General features: G+C 28.5%; 1 protein-coding gene across 1 annotated transcript in view; it reads right to left on the reverse strand.

The window, feature by feature from the left end:
* The window catches only part of LOC136969566 (pecanex-like protein 4), a 45821-nt gene that overhangs the window by 8684 nt on the left and 18685 nt on the right, over positions 1-18452 (reverse strand). The window contains exons 2-8 of the mRNA XM_067263783.1: positions 11763-12551; positions 8449-8619; positions 8254-8372; positions 7772-8155; positions 7595-7701; positions 7209-7443; positions 5825-5964 (exon numbers count right to left, since the gene is read on the reverse strand). Of these exons, the coding sequence (XP_067119884.1) occupies positions 5825-5964; positions 7209-7443; positions 7595-7701; positions 7772-8155; positions 8254-8372; positions 8449-8619; positions 11763-12445 (1839 nt within the window). The 5' untranslated portion in view covers positions 12446-12551. The remainder of the gene's footprint in view (positions 1-5824; positions 5965-7208; positions 7444-7594; positions 7702-7771; positions 8156-8253; positions 8373-8448; positions 8620-11762; positions 12552-18452) is intronic.

The raw sequence follows: 18452 nt of genomic DNA on the forward strand, positions 1-18452 counted from the left end.
TTAACCAAAAATTTGTTCTAGTGGGTGGTGATTGTTCGGTCAAATACCGAGGTACCTCTGTATTTGATTAATGTGATTTTGATATATGCTGTAGCATTGAGGGATTAATTAATAGCATTAATCAAGGGATACTTGTATTACATAAAAATACAATAATTGGAGGGTTTTGACTTAATTGAAATTCCACAAAAACTCAAAGAAAACTGAATTGTAGTTTTATTTGAAAATTCTTTTTAATCCTATGAAACAATGTTTGTCATTTTAAATAAGCAAACAAATTTTTAATATTTTTCATTATAGTGTCTAAGAATTATTCATTCCATTAAGAAAATTTATAAAAATAAACCAGTAGAGATTAAAAAAAAAACTGATTGCTATAGCTTATGAGCAACTCCAAAAAGTTTATTTTCACATTAGGTTCAGTACATCTGAACATGGGCACTGTTGGTAGTGTAATCATCAGTATGTACAGTACTTGAATTCTCTCCATCTGTTTTGAATTGTGATGGCTGATAGGATCTGTGTAATCTGTGCCTTCAGTATACCTGGTTATATCTAAATTAATTAACAGTTATGGAAGTGGAGACTGAATGAAAGTCTAGGAAGTGTAATTGGCAACACATATGCATGGTAAGCAGATGTTGTGGGTTCGAATCCTTCTCCAGGCAAATTTTTTTCTTCCAAAATATTCAAAATTAAAGTATTAATTTAATTTGATTCTAATTATTAAATTTATCATGAGGTGGCAGCTTAATCTCCTATCTCTAGCTGAATTGATTTGCATCTAATTAGTTATTAGTCTTTACATAGTCCAATAGATGATCTGGCAGATCATTTGGCAATATTTTTCCCATCACTTTTAGATATTATATATATTGTATATTCAGTAAGATGTATATTGTAGACATTTTGCAAATATAACTGTTTGAAATTTTACATTAAACATATATTTTCAGCATTTTGCTTTTCAATATTTCACTGACTATAAGATAATATAATTTATCTTAAAAAACAAGCATTATGTTTTTATTTTTAAATAAAATTTTTCCTTCAAAATTATAACTTAGTTCAGAGGTATAAAAAGAACATGTTTAGGTAAGGATTAAGTTTTAGGAAACATATTTTAAACATAAATGTTTAAAATATATTTTCAATTAATTATATTTAAAAATTATATAAATAAATGTATTTTTAAACTTCAATATTTACTTTTAAATAGATCAGATAAAGGAGATGTTACTGTATTGTAATTAAAAGAATCCTTGACCAGATGTACTGTGTGTGTAATTTGTTATTTTAATTAATTAATTAATCAAAAGAATTGAAATAAAATAAAAAATGAATTAATACCCCATGTCCATAACAGCTGTAAGAGTGAAAATTCTCCACTCCAAAATAAAATTCTGTAAGGAAAATATATCAATTTCCAGTAATGTAGTTTCCATCTATTGAAGATAAATGTTTTAACAGTAAAATATTTATCCAAAAAATATATTCTGTTAACAATGTTACTAAGGCAGAAGGATTGAAAATTAATAATGTATATGAAAGGATTATGATTATTTATTAAAATGTAGTATAATATAGTAGTAAAAATTATTAATGTGGTATATAAAATGGGGAAGTGTTAAAAACTTCAAGTTTTCAATTGCCTTTTAATATTAAAGATAACTAAATTTTCATATGCTTAAAGGGATCTAAATAATTTATGTAATTATTAAAGTAACATATTAGGTATTCAAATTTATTGCATAAAATTAAGTAATGGCACAAACTAATATTATTACACTTAAAATGTTATTTAGTTAACTTATAATTTTGCAATAATAGTGATGAATAAAGCATAGTAATTATTATGATTATTATTCAATTAAATCAGTATATAAAAAAGTTGTAAATTATTAAAAATTATCAGAAAACTTAAATAAAGATAATATTTATGGCTGGTTTGATTGTTAATAGTAAAAGTAATATACTTTATACTTCAAAAATATTTATTATATATTCTTAAAAATTTATAAAACATTTTATATTGTAAAATTATTATTAATAAACAAAAATATAAAACTGTCCGTTGGTGTTACTAGTAAATACGTTTAATTAACGAGTATGAGCACTTTCAACACTATAACTGTCTTCTTCAGGTAATATGGTGGATAGAATGTTCTATTTACCATACTACCTGAAGAACACTATTATACCGTCAAAAGTGTTCATACTTATTAATTTAATTAAATGTATTTACCAGTAACACCAATGGACAGTTTTTATGAAAGATATTTAATACAGATATACTTTATTACACATACGTGGAATATTATTACAATGAAAGGGTTATAACACATGGGTTAATTGACAGTTTTTATATTTTTGTTTTATTTTCAATGTTATCCTTGTTTAATGGCAAAAATAAATGTTATGCAAAAACATTTCTTTTCATCATTAAATACGGATAATGTTGAAAAGACAGTGTTTTCAGTGCTAATTTTTTTCATGAACATTTCAGCGTGGTGAAAAAATTCTTCACTTTATATTTTTGTTTATTTTAATGAGTAATGTTGCTTGTTGTTTTTATATCATTAAAATTATTATTATTCTAAACATAAATATGTCGTGCAATAAAACTAAATTTATACAGGATGATAATTGAAAAGCCACAAACATCAAAATATCAGTTTGTGTAAATTATGTCAATTTATTTTTATTATGTCTCCAGCCACATAATGATACTATAGTGACTGCTGACTGTTAATAGAAACTGTAAATTTTGTGTGAAAGTCATAAAATGGTGCTGTGTAGAATTTTTTTATTGAGAAAGTGAAATGGTTTTATCATTGTGACAGGAATTTAATTCCTATATACACCGATGGATCTAAATTGGATGACTATGTTGGCTTAGCCTTTGTTTGTCAGGATGAAATCGTGGCAGAACAAATAGCACCGAATTCTTCCATTTTTACTTCAGAGTTGCAGGCTATTTATTTAGCCTTAAAGTATATAAATAGGAAAGGTCATCATTGTTGCGTGATTTACACTGACTCAGTTAGTGCACTTCAGGCTTTGATTTCATATGAACCTAGTTCTCACTCCATAGTGATTAAAATTCGTAAACTGATTTGCCATCTTCTTACGAGGAATTTCTTTATAAAATTTTGTTGGGTCCCAGGCCATGTAGGTATAAGAGGAAATGAAGAAGCTGATGCAGCTGCAAAGTCAGCAAGTCCTTCTCAACATACAATGTTTATCGAAGGAGGTGACTTGAAGCTAGTTGTTAAAAAACGACTTGAGGAGAGATGGCAAAATGTGTGGAATGCACAATTCCACAATAAACTACATGAGATCAAACCTATGATAGAAAATTGGACACAGAAGAAACCCTATGACAGGAGATCTGAGGTCATTCTTACTCATTTGAGAATTGGACATACTCGACTGACTCATCAATACCTTCTGAAGGGTGATGACCAGCCTGTATGTCAGTATTGCAACTGTACTGTAAGTGTTATGCACATACTGAGCAATTGCACTGCCTCTGAGAGGATTCGTAAACAGCATTTTGGAAATGCAAGTTTTAAAGAGATTTATCAAGGTTTTGGCCAGAGGCCAAACCTTGATAAATTATTGAACTTTCTAAAAGTCACAAATATTTATAAACAGATTTAATTGTTTATTTATTTATTTATTTTCATTTACACTTTGTTGTTATACACATTTTAGCTGTTATATATTTTCGTTATCGGTTCTTTGTTTTTTGTTCCTTCCTGTTTTTATTTTATTTTATTTTATTTATTATTGTTATTTACTTATGTATTTATTTATACCATATGTTGTGGCGCAGCTTGGCCTGTGTGGCCCTTGTGCCAAAAAACCTTTACCAACCAACCAACCTTTATCCAGGAACAACAGATTTTTAATGTTGTGCATTATTTTCCCAGTCACTCTTATGCATGTGTTGCAGACAAGTTTCATTGGAAATATTCAGATTCTGCAGTTCATGCAAGAATTCTTTGGTGACTCTTATTTCTAAAGGATTGAGGCTTCAAGATTACCATATTTGTCCCCCTCAGATTATTTCCTCTGGAGATATCTCATTTATAAAAATACTCCACAAACAATAGATGAAATAAATAGGAATACTATAACAGCAATTGCCAGTATCAGTTTTACAGTATTTCATAAGATGGCATTAACCATAGTAAAAAGAGCTCATGCCTGCACTTGTGAATGAGGAGGCCATTTTGAATATATGCTGTAATAATATGATTTAATTTTGCTTTTCTTAAAGATCAGATTATAAACTTTGTTTTTATTACTACCTTCTGTATTTTCATGCATTGATTTCACAAAATAACACTGATTCCTAACACACATGTATGTGACTTTTCAATCACCCTTATAATGACTTATAAAACAAAGATTATCATATACAAATTAAGATTATCAATACAAATTTAAAAATACATTATAAAACATTAATTAAAATGTAGTGAGAGAAGAGAATGAAGCCAAACAATGTTTACATATTTTAATAATTTATAACACTATAAATCAATGGTTTTCGAGCTATGAGCTAGGGACAAACCGACAAGCCAGTGTTATGTAAAGATGTCATTAAAGTCAAATGATCTGCCATATTATTGAGTATGAGAACCATTGATTTATAGTGTTACGAATAAGGTTAATTTGCTATAATAAGGTTAATTTAATAATTAGATATAAAGTAATTTGACTAGTGGTAGGAAGTTAGGCTGCAACTGATAATTTTAATAATTATAATAAATTAATTTTTAATTTAAAAGTTCTGTATTATTAAATTAGCTTTATTATAGCCCAATAATAAGGCAGATTGTTTGGCTTTACTTAAATATCAGGTTTATGGATTTATTGTTTATATAAGATGCTACTATATGTATAAACAAAATGTAACAGTGAAGAGCTGCACTTTTTAAATAAAAAATATACAAATAATATTAAAAAGTAAACAACATATTAACACTTTTAAATCGTTGTGCATTATTTTCCCAGTTGCTCTTACGTGACTGAGAACAACTTAGAGTTCATAGATGACACACTGGTAGAGCCATTTCACTAGATAAATACATAGTAGAGAATAAGTAAATACAAACTATTAGGAATTTATAAAATTCCTATTATTTCTAATAAATATTGTATGTTAAAAGTAAATCCTAACTATCAAAAATAAATTTAAAAATTTTTCTTTTATTTACTCAAGTATGTCATGTCATTATCATAAGATAATTTTTAAAAAAAATTTTTTTAATATGTAACTGCATATCAAAAGAGCTATTGTGAATTTGCAACACTTCAGAGCAATACATATATAACTGTGTGTTTAAAAAACAGCAATTTTGAACATTTTCAATATTAATATTAGTATTACATTTAACTGTCAAATTTTTAAAATTATTTACTATCTATTAGAAAAGTTCATAATGCCCTTTCTTGCATTTAACATCCAGAGACATAATTGGAGCAGCAGAGAGGGACTATCATATTCAAAATCTTTTCTAAAAGTGATTATTTTATATTGTTATGTGATATTTTGAAACACTCAAAATTTCAGAAATAAAAGTTTATTTTAATGTCTGATTTTGTTTTGGAAAATAATTTGATTAGTTTATTTAACTGAAAAAAATATAAAATACTAAATCATACATTATTTACGTTCAAATAACATTAAAAAATATGTAGGTTTTTACATACAGTTAATAATAACAATTAATGGTTAAATTAATAAATTTAATTATACTTAAGAATAATAATAATTTAGAGCAATATTATAATAAAACTAATATAAACTTACTTTTCCTGGCCAAAATTTATTTGGTCTTGGGAATCCAGTCAAAAATATGGGCAGTGTAAATAATGATACTATTGGAGATGATAAAACTATTGATAATATAATAAAAATCACAATGACTGGTAGAAACACAATATTCAATACTGAAATAAAAATAATAAAAACAAAATTAGATGTACAGTACATCATACAGCTTAATGAATATATAAATTATAATCTTTAGAAATCACTATATTGAATAATACAGTATAAACAAGCTACGGAAATTGCTTCCTGAAGGATTATGAATAGCTTTGTTCTATCCCTATACAGATATAGATGGATATGAATAATGCCTGAAGTTAAAAGTTCTAATACATAATGGATATTGTCATGGAGCTATTGTTGTATTTTTAGTGTAATTTAGTTCTTTTTGTATCTCTTGTATTGTAAACGTCTAATGTAGGAATCAGTTAATATAAAACTAAATTACAATGATTGTTCTGCTTGAAGTTTTACATTTTGAAATAACTGTTGATAATTTGCTATATTTGAGCTAGAAGCAAATCTTTCTCCTAAGCAATCTGTAACTGATGACGTATGTTATAATATTCACATTTATTATGAGTATTGATGTCTGTTGATTGATTTGATTAACTTTTATGACACAGATACCTTTCTAAAAATTTCTTGAGAGTTTTGGTATTTAATTATGGAGATAATAAAACAAACCCAGGAAGCCTATTTGTATTATTTGAGCATATAGTTTAGCATGTTTGAATAGGATGTAATGTTCATCTGAGTGGCATTAAATGTGTTCCATATTCAATCTCAATTGCAGTAAGCTATGGTGAAGTTCAAGCTCCACAAAGATACAGTTTTAAAGTTAGTTTGTTCTACAATATGAAATTAAAAAATAATAATTCTGTATAATAATTTGGAAACAGCTAAGGGATGTATTTCTTGTGTTTTTGCCAGTGATGAAAATCCATAGCCCAATTTTACATTTTTTAGTGAAAGCTTAAAAATTTAAGTGTTTAAAATTGATATTTTAACATTGTAACTGTTATATGTATTTTTTATTTTTAGGATTTTTTTTTTCGTTTCAATTGTGGCTAATAGTAATCATCTTACATGTTTTATAATTTAATTCAATATTAAAAAAATCCCTATTTTATAAAATTAATAGAATTATTTTTCAGTATTAACATTATCAATGACCAAAACAAAGATATAATCAGAATTACAAATAAGATTTCTTTTATTTGATTTAATTTAAAGATTTGAAGAATGATCATATGCATTTCAAATCAATTTTATATGAAATATCCAAAATATTATAATTAAATTTGTTAATGTAACAAAACAATAATAAAATATAGATTATCATACAGTTACAAATGCTTACCTAAAAGTAACCAACTGTATTCCATTCTTTGCTTTTTGTTAGATATAGAAGTAAACGATATAATTAAAATAACATATAATTTCTTCCACAGGTCTACTAATCTATCTCGAGCAATCCCAATAATAAGCAAATCAACAACAAATGGAATTGAAAGATCTGACATTATATTTGTACATTCTTTAACTATATACATCAACGAGATATCCAGACAAAAATTTTCTGTATGCTGCCAAACCTGAAATTAATTTCAGTTAACGATTTAATAAAGCAATAACATATATATATATATATATTAACTCTACAGGTGTAAAATATGTAACACAAACAATTGAAATAAAGTTTTATCAACAATGTTTAAAATATTAGGATGATACATTTATTCTTACTAAACGAAATGCTCGAACAGTAGATAATGATGTCAGCAAGCATTTTCCTTCAGATCTATCAAGCTGACCAAAAACTGACAGAATAAATATCATCAGAAAAGGTGTTACTATAAGAAAAAATTACTATAAATATTTAAATTTAAATTTTTAAATATAAATTATAAAAATAAAACTTACAAATCTTAAGTGAAATTCTTAAATAACGAAGAGAGAGAAATTTTTTTTTCTTTTCTTGAAATAAGTCAACGTTCTGAATGTTTGGTGGATAAAATTTATTTTTGATCATTCCTCCAAATATATATATCCTTTGTAACTGACCCAATAACCAAACAATAATGAGTATTGCTATAGTTACAATACTACAGATTCTCCAAACTTCAGACTGATGCTGATTTATGTCAAGTTGATTACAACCCCATACTTCTAATCCAGTGACTAGAATCATAATTATATGAAAAACAAATGGTTTAAATTTGTATGATGATGAAGCTTTTTGATTATTTACATTTTTCTTGGAAAAATTTGAATAAAGTCTTTTCAAGGGCTGACCACAAATTGATTCTAAAAAAAAAATTTAATAACAAATTTAATTTATATCAAATAAAATAATAAAGTATCTTGTTTTCATTAGTAATCTTAATTGCTAATAAAATTTTTACCTAAATCAAGACTAAGAAGATAGCATGAACAAGAGGCAACAATAGATATAGTAGTCCAATTTTGCAGAAAATAAATAATCAGCATCAAACTTATTGATATTCCAAGGCTAAATATTAACCTAGAATAAAAAAATAGTATAAATTATATTAAAAAATATTAAAGATTTAAAAAAATTGTTTTATTAAATTACACACCACCAATCTGAAGGAACTGTTGATCCACCTAATCCAAAACAAAGTAATTGCTCTTCAGCCCATAACAATAAAGCATCTTGAGGAGGTAATGTTCCTAACAACCAAAGCAATGGCAATAATACAAAAATAATGTGCAGATATCCATCTATTTCTTTCCATGTTTCATATTTCCTTTAAAAATAAATTAATATTTAGAATTTTTATGCTTCATTTTAATTCTTTTTCATTATATTCTTGTAGTTTTTATTTATAATTTGAAAGACTAACTTTTTTCATGCATAGAAATGAAAACTTACAGCCATATCCAAGTAAAAAGTTATACATTTGTACATAAGTATAATAAGTTGTGAATTAGACAAATAAATTATTTGTCTAATCCACAACTTACCCTAGTAGAAATGTCAACTGATATTGTTTGAAATATTATCAACTGCTTTGAATTGAATACTCATTCAAAACAGTTCATATTACTCATTTTAAATATTGCCAACTAGTATCATTTAATGTGAGTGGTTTCAATATTTTGGATTATGAAACTGAAATAAAATTTTCTGTTTAGCTTTTCTCTTCTGGAGATAAAAATGCAATCAAAAATATAAAGTTAAGTTGAATTGGAACATTGTTTATCTATACTTCTATATAAAGAGACAATGAATTTTTCATTTGTGACCACTAACCATGAAAATTACTGAACCAATTATTACCAAATTTTAACTGTGGCATCTTTATGATCCCTGGAATGTTTACCACCAATCAAACCTACAGATATTTTATTAATTAACTAAAACTGCAATGGATTTTTGTCTGTCTCATTGTCTCTCAATTCACTAGATGGTGACACATGAATTAGTACTTTCTGTCTATAAGAAAAGTCTGTTATTGAAGTTTACTATTATATTTGAAGAACTGACATTAAATTATAATTAGTTAATACCAATGGATGACAAAACTCAAAACATAACTTATTCGGAAGTTTCATGATTTTGTTTTTGTTATATTTTGCAATACTCTACTGAAATACTAGACATTAATCACCCAAAAATAATTAATGAAGAACTACTTCAAATTTTTGAAGTTCTATATGTATATAAGAGTGAGTGAGGCTGCGATGGAGAATGCTAGTATATATATATAAAAATGGACGTGTTTGTGTCTATATTTCACTCTGCAATCAAAACTACACATCGCACATGAATGGTGTTTGTGTGTGGTAGTAGCCCCAAGTCTCCCATCGTGCACTATGGTGGTCACGTCTCGATAGCTATAAGGGTGTGGGAGATATGGGGGTTGAAAGTGGTTGACTTCGAAAATGTGTGACGCTTCAATGAGAATGTTCCAGTTTTTTCTAGAAAGTTCTAGAACCTAGAGGTGAAATTTAGTACACAGTTAGGGTACGTCATGAAAACACACACACTAAAAAGGGATTTTTCGAAATTTTCCCTGCGGGGGAAGGGAGAGCATTAACCTGAAGAATGGCTTCTACTGTATTATTTTAGATGCGAATTTTTGTATTTAATTATGTTTTAGTAGGGTATGCAATGAGAATGAATACTAAGAAGGGATTTTTTGAAATTCCTCCATGGGGGAGAGGGAGAGCATTAAGTCTTAACCTGAAGAACTATTTTAGATGCAATTTTTTCTTTTTAATTACGTTTAGTCTTCACTGAGTACTTAGGGATATTAAATTGATAACATTTCAGACATTGTTATAAATATATTTTATTTATTTCGATTTTTTAACCAAATGTTCGAACTGTTTTAAATTCAAATTTCTTTTTGCATATTGGTTCGATTATAGAATGAAGTGGGTACTTGCAGCTAGAAGTCAAATTAAAAACAGTTCGTTTGATGCTCAGCAATTCTCATCATTCTCAGTGATAGGTGTTAAATAACAATTACTATGGTTGTTGAAATATTGAATGTAAATAGGGTTCGCTTGCAAAATCCCTGAACGTTTCCCTTTTCACATTTCATTTTTTTAATGTAATCTTATATTGCCTTTTTGTAAGTTTCTCTTTTCATGATCACCAAATGTTTACTTTTGTCTGCTCTTGTTACCACTAAATCGTTTACGTTCAGCCAAAGCTTAGTAGTCTGAATGTCTTTATTCTTAACTCCTCCTACTTTCCAATGCTCTTGGTTTTTAATGACTGTTTTCCATCTAAAATAATCTTTTTCTAAAGATTTCGTGGTAACAAGAACGGACAAAAGTAAACATTTGGTGATCATGGAAAGAGAAACTTACAAAAAGGCGAGATTTGTTAGAAAAAGATTATATTAGATGGAAAACGGTCATTAAAAACCAAGAGTGTTGGAAGGTAAAAGGAGTTAAGAATAAAGACATTGAACATTTTCTTCCAAAATGTTCTAAATTATTTATTAAATTATTAAAAATTATAATTACCGTATATCTTGGCAGATAAGACAACCTTCAGATAAGACGATGTATAAATTTTCGTCGAAGTTTTATAGTTTTAGCATATATCTGTCCTATAAGAGACCCCAAACTATCAATGGCCTATGAATTTAGTTTAGATCAGCAATCATTATCTGAATAATAATACTGTATAGCATATATGGAATTATGTCCTATTTGTAGTTTTTCAAATGAACAAATTTTATTTTCTTGCATCTGGCGATTTTTGCAAACATTCGCACTAATTTGGGCATTCGGGTAATGACCATGACTATTCACAAAAACATTGTATGGGCTATTCTATTTTGTGCACATACCTTACTCTCTTCTAGTAAATAATTACAGTTTGTCTGTCTTTTTTATAATGGTTTTAATTTATATAAATTTCAATCTAATTTTTTTTGTATCTGTCCTCTAAGACGACCCCGGATTTTCGGAGTCATTTTTTATGGTTCAACTATCGTCTTATCCGCTGAGATATCCGGTATTAATTGAAATAAGAGATGGCACCTAACGCTTACTTCTAGACCAAATTCATTTGTATTTATTATTTAATTATAGCCATATATTAGCCTGATTATTTAGGCATTTGTTGGTTTATTATTATATATTCAGGCTTTGAGATGTATATTATATATTATATTTAAATGTATATATATTATGTATATATGTATAAATGTATATATACATTTATACATGTGTACGTTATACATGTATACATGTATACATTTATGTATATATGTATAAATGTATATATATATTTAAATGTATGTATATATTATATTTAAATAATTAATAAACATAAAACTGAGAAATAACATAAAACTTGAATGTGTTGGGACTTTAAAGTTTTAAAACATTAATATATAAAATTTATGAAATTAATTATTTTACTTACCAAGAAACATAATGAACTGCAAACATGCAACAAACATAGAATGGTCGAAAGGTTGTTTTCATGAAATGATGTTTTTCATTATTATATATGGCAGGTTCTGGCGGATTAACAACTGTCAATGAATATTGACTAATACAAATTGTTAGCCATCCAAATACATGTAATACAATAGCTGTTAATTTATTGTTCCACCATTCTTTTAATTTGGGAATATACAAATATTCCAAACCTGTAGCGCATACCACTGCAGAAATTAAGCTGTAGCATATTATATAGAACCAAGTATTTTTTCTTGCAAAAATAAACTGGTATGTTTCAATTCCACAACAAGCTGAAAATTCTACTTCATCGTCTTCAAGTAAATGATTAGTTTTGTTAATCTTAGAAACAACAGAGGTTTCTCTTTGAGCAAAGTAATTAAGGAATTGTATCAACAGAACCAATGCCCCTATTACTGAACCATATATATACATAGCAATTGTAATATTTACTTCTTCATTGTCAACAAATGGTGTAATTGATTCAGCTAATATCCATGGTATTAAAAACAATACAATATGAATTATATATATATACACAGGAGCCTTGAACCCTAATTTAATTTTTGGCCCACCTAAAAATGTTTGCAACAGACGTCGAACAATGAATGGTCTTTTATATTCACTGATTAGAGGAGTACTCATTCTAATTGTAAAACAATCATTTTTTTTCTTTTTAAAAAAGATAATTCAAGTAAAGTAAAAATAATAAAAATCCGTTATTTCTTTTTTCAGCATCATAAAATACATCCTAAAAAAAAAGAAAAAAAATACGTTATTAAAATTTTTTAAAAATTAAATTATAAAAGACAGATTATTATAAAATTATATTCAATATATAATTTTTATATACATATATTAGGAATGTATTTATTTTCAAATGAATTTTTAACCACAATAAATACTTCAAATTTTTGAACATTTGTAAAAATACTAAATTTTATTTATATAAAATCATCTCAATTTACTCAATTAAATATTTCTGATAAAATGATTTGGTCAATTGATAAGCAAAATAGATAATAATTTGTTTACTATTTCATCTTTTTGAAAAAAATTTAAGTTAAACCACTTTGTGAATCTTTTCTTCCACAATTCACAAATTCATTTATAAAATGTTAAAAAATTTCTATCAATCATGAACAATTTGCATTTGAACAAGATAACTATTAATATATACACTCACTGACAAAAAAGTTATGTACAAAGAAGGAATCATTGGAATTAAATGAATCTTTATTAATGCAAACATAATAATGGCAATAAGTATTTACAATATCTTGAAAAGGAACAATTTCCTGTAAAACAATAGTACAATTTAAAGGAATCTTTAATACCTTGTAGGACCTCCTCTTACCTGGGTAGTGAAATGGTCAGGCATGGAGGCATACAGATACTGCATACTATCCTGCAACATATTTGTCCACTCAATGTTGCAATTGCTACTTCAGATTCCTCACATTCATAGTCAAAGCTGGAGATTCATTTGGTCCCACAATTGCTTGATAGGCAACAAATCTGGCGCAGGCCAAAGATGTAGTAATATGATGGAAACAATTCTGGTAAACCCCACCTGTGTGTGGCTGAACATTATCTTGCTTGAAAATAACTGTTTGCAACTTTGCCATAAAAGGCAACAAATATATGAGGATTTTCTGAATGTATCACTGTGCCATCATTGTCCCATATACCATTACTAAGAGTGACTGACTGTCATACAATATGTGATGATCAACAGTGAAAATGGGATTAAAGTGCTCATCAGTGGTCCTCCACACTAAAACATGGTGGTTATCCATTCTCAACCAAGATTTGTCACTAAAGATGGCATGCTACTAGTCTGTAGCAGTCCATACTTCTCTGACTTCTTAGCACCACTTTAAAGAATCCAATGATGTTGGGATGCTGTCAGGATGCACAACAGTCACTGCAGATTCAAATTTGCCTCTACTATTTGCTTGTTGATGGTACAAGAAGAGATAGGGTTCAATAGCAAAGCTTCCACATATCTGTTTAAGGTAGACAATGATGCAATTGCAATTGTCTGTGCTTGCCTCATGATCAAATGATCATCTCTCTTAATAGTCTGTGTGGAGTGTCCAGAGCCTACCCTCTGTGTGTGCGTGCCCTGACATATTTACTGCTCCCAACATTTCATCAGTCAGCTCAAAACAGCTCAGATGGAAGGAAATTGAACAAAAACAGCCATTCTGTTTCCTTCGGCCCAACGAGCAGCCTTTTTCAATTCCATCAACTACGTATAATATTCTTGACTGCATCATATAGGCAAGTCTGGTGTGCAATTGGATCACAACTGTAATCATTTACACAGGCATTTGAGACAGCTGTATGCTGAGTTTTGCAGTAATTTTACAATTCTAATTAAAACTTTAACAAAACAATGAAAGAAATTTTTCTTTAAAAACACAAAATTATCTAAATCCTACTTCTTTATCACAATGAATAGATTTTAACACTATTTTTCAATGTGTTACAACTGCCATATGTATTGTTGAACAACAGTATTAATGTTTTAATTATAGAATTATGATAGTATTTACCTCTTAAGGCTGGTTTCATCACTCTGTTAAAACAGCATTTAATACATCATTTTACAATAACTCATTAAAAGAATTAATGTTTCATTAGCAAGTTCCATTTCACCAACATTCTTTAACTCAATTTCTTCATTTCTTAATTGCTTTCTGATGATGTATCAGAAGATATGATTGGTTCCTTAAAAATTTTGTCATAGATCTTTGACATCAAACATCTTGTGTTAGTAGCTGAATGTATGCAATGTGACTGAATCAAAGTAAAATGAATAAAAACTTCAAATTATACAAATGTAGAGCATTTTTAATGATTTGATTCAAAAATATAAAATTATAATTGTAAATATATGAACTGATTGTATCAAAATTAAATGAAAAAAGGGAAACTTGTTAATAACTCAAATGTATATGTTATAAAAGATGGATGATTATATTGCCTTACTGGTTCTAGAAGTTCAAAATTGCTCTGTATGAATGATAAATAGTTTTATAAGGTCCTAAATTTTCAACATACTCAATATACAACAGTTCTACATTAAACTCATAGTAATCTATCTTGATTTTAACTTGAGCAGTTAGAATTGTTAACACTAAAATCAGATATTTAACAACAAGTCAAACATTTTATAAGCATTAACAAAACTTGTTAAACAAACTTAACAACTATTTAACTAAGGTTTAATATCTATTAAATTTTAAAGAAGGTTGGTAAAACTAGCTAACAGTGGTACCTAGTACTTTGAACAAATGTAACTTCAAATGTATCAGAGTTTGAACACTAACTTTGGCAGAAATTTGCTCTGGAGTTCAAATGATGCTTCCAAGTTCAAACTTTGTGCACAGTGAAAAAATGCACTCCTATGTAACTGCCATCTGTTGTGCAATAAAGTTCTCTCTCCCTTTCATGTTATGCTTGTATGTTTTCAGTGTTTTTTCACTTTATTTTTGGTGTGTTTGGCTAAATATATTGTGTATTATCTGTTGATTTTTAACAATTTCTTCCTGCAATTTCTTCATCAACAGCTTTTGGGTGCCCCATATGTTTTGTATCCTTTAGTTCAAAATTTCCAGAACAGAACTTTTTAATCCACATTCGACCTGTTTGAAGTTTAGGAGTATCTTCCTCATATACATTAAAATTTTTTCCTGTTTATATGGCATTGTATTTTTTCCAAAACTCAAAGTATAATATTTCTGATATGTTTTTTTTATCTGAAGCCATTTCAACTTGATTCTATTCAAACAAAATGTGAAGTAAAAATTTTAAAATAAACTTCTAAACAAAGAATATAATCTCACATTAGCAATAATATATTATAAGGGGCAGTCAAATGAAAACAAGACAGATGGGAAAAAAGTAAGTAAACTGTTTATTATTTCAAAAGTAATTGCCATAACTGTTAATACATTTATCCCACTGTGAGACAAGACAGTCAATGCCTTCATGGAAAAATGTTTGCGGTTGCCTATGGAATGGTGATTGTACCCAGGCGTGCACCTAGGGTTTGGGAAGTCTCGACATTCTCAAAGTCCCGGGACACGAGACAGCCCATGATCAAAATCCCGGGAGGTCCCAGGACTTCGAGACTTCTCAGAATAAAATTAGAATCGCGTTCATTTTTGGCGAGATGTATCAATAAAAAAGCAATTTTAGTAAAAAATCAACATTTATTGAACATAAAATCAAATCCTAACATCTATAACGTTACTTAAAGTCTAAACGATTCATATGTTTAATTCTTATAATCATAATTCATTTTTTGGCAGTAAAATCTTATAATTATAAAACCAACTTAGTAATCATACTAATCATTAATAATCATCACCTATTCTCTATTCATTAGTCATATAAATAATATAATGAACTAGGAATTAGATTTCTTTTCTGATTTAATAAAATAGGCATTTAAAAAAATCAGAGCATTTACAGCTTTGTCCGATAATCTGTTTCTGATTTTTGTAATAATGCCTCCAAACAAGGAGAACACTCTCTCGTTTTCAACAGATGTCGGTTTTATTGTGTTTAAAGCTTTATAAAGTAGTTCCAAACTTTCAGTACGTTTTCTGGTTGCTTCAAATAATTGGAACTCTTTTTTTAATGTTGTTCTTGATCTTTTTGCAAGAATTTCGGGTACATTTTCTTCGATTTTTTTGATTGCCTGTTCCATTTGACTTTGAAACGACTCATCTGGTTCGTTGTGTACTGTAGAGCTACTGGTACTGGGTTCGGCGTCCATTATTTTCAAATCTGGCATTTGGATACAAGGGATATTTTCAAAAAGTCTGTAATATAGATCTTCCGCAAAAGCAATAAGTGCAGTTTTATTCAAATTCAAAGCAAAAAAATCCATATTTTGTGACTGTGAGCTGTGGTGGTCAGTGTGCAAATATTTTAACAAACATATAACCCGTTGTGACCTCCTTTCTTCTAGACGGGCTTTCAATGTTTCAAAGAACCATACCGCCAGATTATTATTTGTCATTGTCGATTGAATTTTTTTCAGTAAAACGTCAATTATTGCTTTGGCTGTGAGTAACGAAGAGTTTTGTCTGCTTAAGGCTTCTACAGCTATCTTGACTGGCTGCAATAAAGTAATGATTGACTGCAAAAGAAGAAGATTGTCTTCATTCCATTTGTCTAACATGTTTAAATCAATCAACGCTTTCTTTACGCAATTTTTGAGCTTCAAAAACCTTTCTGCCATTACAATTATAGAATTCCACCTCATTTTGACATCCAGTAGTAAACTGAGTTCTTTTCCAAATTCTGATTTAACATATTTCTGTAATTGGCTGTTTTTTAGTGGACTCTTTCTAAACAATTTCACTAGGAATTGAGTTTCATCAAGCAATCTTTTAATTTCATCAATTGGTTGTAATGGGCAGTTTGTTTCGTAGCTGGCATTGCAGTCCTCTTCTTCATCAGAAGAGTTTTTGTTCTCCGTGATTTCATCATCACTATCATCAGTATCTTTGGAGGTAGAAGCTGCGGATGTGGCAGTAGCCTGATTTTTTTTATAAAATGTGCCTACAACTCCTAGATGCATTGCGTGATTCAAGCATAGTATCATCTCGCTGGGGCTATCCCTTCCAAACTTCTTCATTACGTTTGGACAATCACTGGTGGTGGCCACAATATGTTTTTCAAAATCCAATTGAAATCTTTTCAATGTATCTTCGACTATTTGTCTGGTCTCTTCAGCACCGCACTTTCCGGGTATATACACTAATCCCAAATTGAAAACTTCTCCGTTCACACCATACAGACACAAATTAAAGTACCTCCGGTTTCGGACGCTGGTCCATTCGTCAACTGAAAGACTGAAACGTGTACCAGAAGCGACAAAATCTTTTAAAGTCTGAATCATTTCTTCTTTTCTCTCTTCATAATAACTCAATATGATTTTCATGACATCAGTTTCGTTCTTAGGCATTTTATAACCTCTCTGAATAATACTCTCATGAATGAATTTACTCATTGTGATTGCCCTTATTGTAAGTTTAATAATTTCCCTTATTGTAAGTGTAATAATTTCCCGCTTGGCGACAGAGGATGCTCTGCTGCCAAGTGGGAAATTATTTCAGGCAAAGACTTTTTTGCAGCATATCCTATTATTGTAGACTGCTTTTCAGTTTTAATTTTTTTAGATTCCAGTTTGCAAGATGTCCCAGGCTGTGTAACTGATTTTGATTTTTCCGGCTGATTTACAAAAATATTGTGAACTCTTTGCAGGTGCCTGTCAAGGCCTGTAGTATTCGATCCTTTACATGAAATTTGTTTTGGACATAATGAGCACTGTGCGGTTGATTCGTTTATTTTTTTTATAATGTTTCCACACTTTTGCTTTACGTTCCATATTAAATGAATAGGTTGGTATCTATTTAAATTTGTTGACGATCTATAACTAATAATAATAATCCAAAATTAATGTTATATCTTTGTTTACTGAGTATCACTATCATATCAATTATTTTTTTAATAAAATAACAAATCTCATCCAAGGTAAACGTCTAACTGAAGTAAACAAAATGTAGTGTTTGTTTAAACTTACATAAGATGGGCGTCGTTTCCACAAGAGCGTCACAACACAACCGCG

Source organism: Centruroides vittatus, unplaced genomic scaffold (assembly GCF_030686945.1).
Source record: "Centruroides vittatus isolate TY-2023 unplaced genomic scaffold, ASM3068694v2 contig_18, whole genome shotgun sequence".
Lineage (NCBI taxonomy): Eukaryota > Metazoa > Arthropoda > Arachnida > Scorpiones > Buthidae > Centruroides > Centruroides vittatus.